Source organism: Austrofundulus limnaeus, unplaced genomic scaffold (genome assembly GCF_001266775.1).
Source record: "Austrofundulus limnaeus strain Quisiro unplaced genomic scaffold, Austrofundulus_limnaeus-1.0 Scaffold1722, whole genome shotgun sequence".
In the NCBI taxonomy this organism is placed as follows: domain Eukaryota; kingdom Metazoa; phylum Chordata; class Actinopteri; order Cyprinodontiformes; family Rivulidae; genus Austrofundulus; species Austrofundulus limnaeus.
Window position 1 is genome coordinate 1 of NW_013954124.1, and position 4,477 is coordinate 4,477.

Below are 4,477 nucleotides of genomic sequence, written 5' to 3' on the forward strand. Positions count from 1 at the left end.
TCTCTCTCTCTCTCTCTCTCTCTCTCTCTCTCTCTCTCTCTCTCTCTCTCTCTCTCTCTCTCTCTCTCCACCTGTGTCTACTTCCTTTTGTCTCCCTCTTCTTCGTCTCTCCATTAATCACCCCTTCATGGCCCTGCGCCCTGTCTGTACCCATCAGCCTCTTGTTAGAGCAGGGATCTGTCCAGTGGCTAAACATGATTAGGCCGAGCTCCAGAGTCGTTCTGATAAACAGATAAATGTGGTTAGCGCCGCTCTGCCTCCCCCGGCTCTGCTGCTGTAAGGGGAGATCATTTCCTGGGCGCAGGGTCTCTTCCCGTAAAAGTCAGGCCCGCGGAGACGTCAACAGGAAGGGGAACCTGATCCAGAGCAGAGTCTAGCTTCRTCTGGATGACTGTTTGCTCATTAAGAGCATCCAGACCCCATCCGCCACCACCACAATCATCCCGCCCCGTCCTCTGGACACACTGCAGCTTTTCCTAAACACCTTGGAGTCGAGCTACCGAGTCACTCCTACCGCCTGTCCGTCAGCAACAACACAGCGTGGGCTGCTGTTTGCAGCTTGACACCAGAATGTTACCCAGGTTTGGCCGGTTTCCTACTTTGCCCCTTCCAAAATAGTCTGGCCCTTGCCTTCCTACGCAGCTCTGCTCAATTCTAGTTTCCCTTCACTGCTGGGTCTGGCATTTCTCTCATAGACAAGGATTTCGCTGGCAGATTTCTAGCCGAACCAATCAGAGAACAGAACTTCAATTTTCTGCGCAGTGTCTGATTGTACCTGGGCCAATCAACAAACAGAAGGCGGAGTTTTTGAATGACGTTGATTTTCTGCGCAGTGTCTGCTAGTTATTTTAGCATACGGCAGTGGAGGAAGTGAATGAATCCAGTCTGTGTTGATAAGGCTTCCAAATTAAAATAAATTTGTCTGACAAAGCAGCAGCTCTCATTTACAGTCGTCTAGTTCGGCTCTGTACTTCTCTCCTCTCAGTAGGGTTGTTTACAGTGCTTGCGATTTCCGGTTAGCTTCTTAGCTTAGCCTCCTTCACAGCGACACACACAGTTCAGCAGAGGCCATGCCTCCAAGAAGAATCGCTTCTCTATAGCTGCGAGTCCAGACCCTCTGTACGAAGCAAAGTGAAGGACAGGGATCTGGTTTTTACCAGGCTACTTCCAAGAGTGTGTGATAAGGTTTGTTAAAGGGGACATATCATGCAAAATCCACTTTTTTAGGCCTTGAATACCTTTTGCTGTCTACRTGGATTCTCTAGGAGTGTAGAAATGTTTAATTTAGTCTCTCCCAGTGCTGCAAAGATATCTTTATWTTCTTTTTGGTTCATATTTTTCAACCCGTTGAGTCTTCTTTATTTTCTTTGGAACAATTAAGTCCAATTATTTGCGACGGRATTGCCAAATTAGTACAATTTCATYGTCTTYATCCACCTCTTGCTCTGGGTCAGACWCTGGCTCCAACATGCAATGCTGGATGGACAAGTYTTCCATTGTTGACAWCTTTTAATTCATTTGTATATAAAACGTTTCTGAGCAGCTATATAGTCGTAAACYCCTCTGTCAACTAGAATGGACCGCTCTGGAAGCTGTGCGTGTGTGAAGCGCCTTGTTCGGATTTGAMGAGGCAGCRTCAAAATGAGTTGATCTGAGAAATATGTCAGGAAAGGGGTGGAACAGGGGCTTGTGGAGTTACAATAAGGAGGAATTTAGACCAAAGCATTGCAGTTGCACTTTATATAGACTCCAACTGAATGACTTAAATGTGAAAAAGAAGTRTTTAAAAGCACGAAGGATAAGGATACTCATCACAAGCGGTGCCAAACTAGCAGGAGAAACAACTGCAGTGAAAGGGTTTTGCCAAGGTAGCTTTGAATGGACATTTGCAGATCCAGAAGTTGCCAGTGTGCACCCCACCTTTCTCGAATGATTGAGGCCGACACTTGGGCGAAGTGTGGTCAACAAAGTGTTATTGCCTCAATAAAGGCACAAATCAATAGAGCCGAAATGAACAACCAGGCCTGCCAGCTACCGCTGTTCATTTARAGGAGAAAGAGACACCACCAAACCTGAGAGGAGAGGAAAGAGATGGATAGATTCGWAGACATTTAGAGGTGTACAGGAGKGGGYTGATAGGCTAAAGACCAGAACTCAYCGGGACAAGTCTCACATCCAACAGACACTCAGAGAGGACAAGYGATCTCTTTAGCTTCCCTCTACATCTGCCTGGGCGCTTCATCTCTACCACATGGTGACTTCTCACCACTGAGTGTGCACCCGMAGACATGAAGAAGTGTGTGTGTGTTTCTACGAGTGTGTGCTGCCTTGTGGATGTGTGCTGAAAGTAATAAAGTCCACCCGGGGTTGACTTCGATCCACTGACCCAGCAGGAGGTAAGACCGGACAGCTATGATGGATCACCTAACCTGCTTCTGCCTCTCTCTTCCCCTCTTCCCTCAACCTCCTTTCCTCCCTCTTTTCCTCGTTCCTCTCCCACTTTGCCAGTCAAAATGACCTTACGCTCAATGGAAGAAAGAACAGGGTGTGCATTTATTGTTCAACTAAGCTGTTTACTGTAACAGAAAAAGGAGCATTTACATTGGTGGAAATGTTTACGGTCTGCTGTCTCCTCAACGCAGTTAACTCCTCTGTGCGTGAGGTCACGCTGCCCTTCGTCTTTTGTATCCACRCATGCTATGAAACTCGAGAAGTTTTTCAATATGTCTCGATATCTTCCAGTAGTCATGAGACAAATCTTTATTTGAAACTTTTTTTTGGCAGCTCCTAAAAGCAAAGCTACATAAGAGGAGTAGAGGTACTGTACCTTTGGTAATCTTTCTTGGTCTCCYGGGTGTCTAGGGATGACTTTTTGTAATCTCTGGAAGCCGTAGTCTATTGTTGGCTCATTCAGTGCTAAAGAGAATACAGACAGAAAAAAAAAACAATGTAAGTATTTCGACTCTTAATTAAAATACACCCCTCCGTTCAGCTATAGCAGGGAATGTACAGAAAACTTGACTGAATCACAAACACTCCTGAAAATGTGGGTGTTCTCTGTTAAGACTGGTGTGTGTCTTTGTTTGCCTGTGATGTAATGAATCTCTTTCTGTCTCCTGCTTTGGTGGTTAATAAAAAGACTGTCAGGAATCAGGCGGAGTGAACACATTTGTGTGCGCAAATTCGCGCGTGTGTGTGTGTCCTGTGGTCTTACGTTGATCAGCGACTAATATAAGCAATTACAGAGCTTGGTTCCAACATAACAAAGGCTTGATCGCTCTAGGGAACGAGCTAAACACACACACACACACACACATGCACGGACCCACTTGCGTACACGGACATGCATACAAATACACATAAAGAGTCAGATCATCCAGGCAGCCAGGCAGCGGGGAGAAAGCACTCTCTCTGCATGCTGTGGTCGTGCTTCGGTAATTGAATATGAGAAGATTTACCATGAATATTTAAACATTAGAATAAATACAATGAAGATCTGAGGCTTACAGTACAAACACTTCAGAGGAGGATTGTTGGATAAGTGCTCTCTGCTCATAATTCATTCCTAATGTACTGGCTCTCTCCGTCTCTTCCAGTTTTTAACCCTCCTCCCACATTCACTGGCCGCCTGGGAAGCCAAACCCCGACTCCTGTTCAGGACCACAGCCTTTAGGGTGCTGCTGCAAAGTGTGCAGCCATATGTGGCTTTAAAGTAATAGTTCAGTTCTTTGGAAATTGCATTCTGTGGAAAGTATGACCAATTAATGTACATGTTAAAGATAGCTTCTTAAACGACCTCAGTTTGGAGAAAAATAGTTCAAATCTGACTGGAGTGATGAGCTAAACTAAGTGGGGACAAGACTAAAGCAGCTTGCTGCCATCAAAGAACAATTTTAAGCTCTAAAGTGTTTTACAAATCTTTAAACTGCYATCATGAAATGGTTATTCTTGCAAAAATACTGACATTCTTGCTGGAAGTGTAACGCTACAGCTAGCTACTATTACTGCACTACGAAGTTAAAATAATCATTGAAAAACGATATACATGTGGTGCCATAAAAAATTTCTTTAACAACATTTGCAAAAACTGCTTTAAAACTTTGAACAGTTTAGCATTGTTTTAAAACAACATCAATGCACTTGGATCATGGCTCTGCTCACATAAACTTAACTACACTAACCACTAATCCACTAAACAAGAATCTTAGCTCCACTAGCGCTAATATGCTAAACAAGYAAAAAAAAGGTGAACGCTAACGCTAACTGCTAAGACGACTGTCACAGCCTCCTTCCAGCTGAAGACTGGTGGGACTGATRCATACTTGTTACTTTTGTATTGGTTTAATTAGAAGGTGGGTGAGATCWTCTGCAGTAAACCGACCAATCTAAGCCAGAGTTATAACACTGTCTAACTCGTGATATTTCAAGTTTACCCCTTTCAAAGTAAAAGCATTTCTTTGATCAAGTTTGTATTTTT

At 44.1% G+C, this 4,477-nt stretch overlaps 1 protein-coding gene across 1 annotated transcript in view; it reads right to left on the reverse strand.

Annotated features, from left to right (window-relative positions):
- Window positions 1-1,183: 1,183 nt before the first annotated feature.
- The window catches only part of LOC106536185 (transcription factor COE3), a gene marked incomplete in the record, with an annotated part of 38,767 nt that continues 35,473 nt past the window's right edge, over window positions 1,184-4,477 (reverse strand). Inside the window, 1 exon segment of the mRNA XM_014033393.1 lies at window positions 1,184-2,916. Within this exon segment, the coding sequence (XP_013888847.1) occupies window positions 2,561-2,916 (356 nt within the window).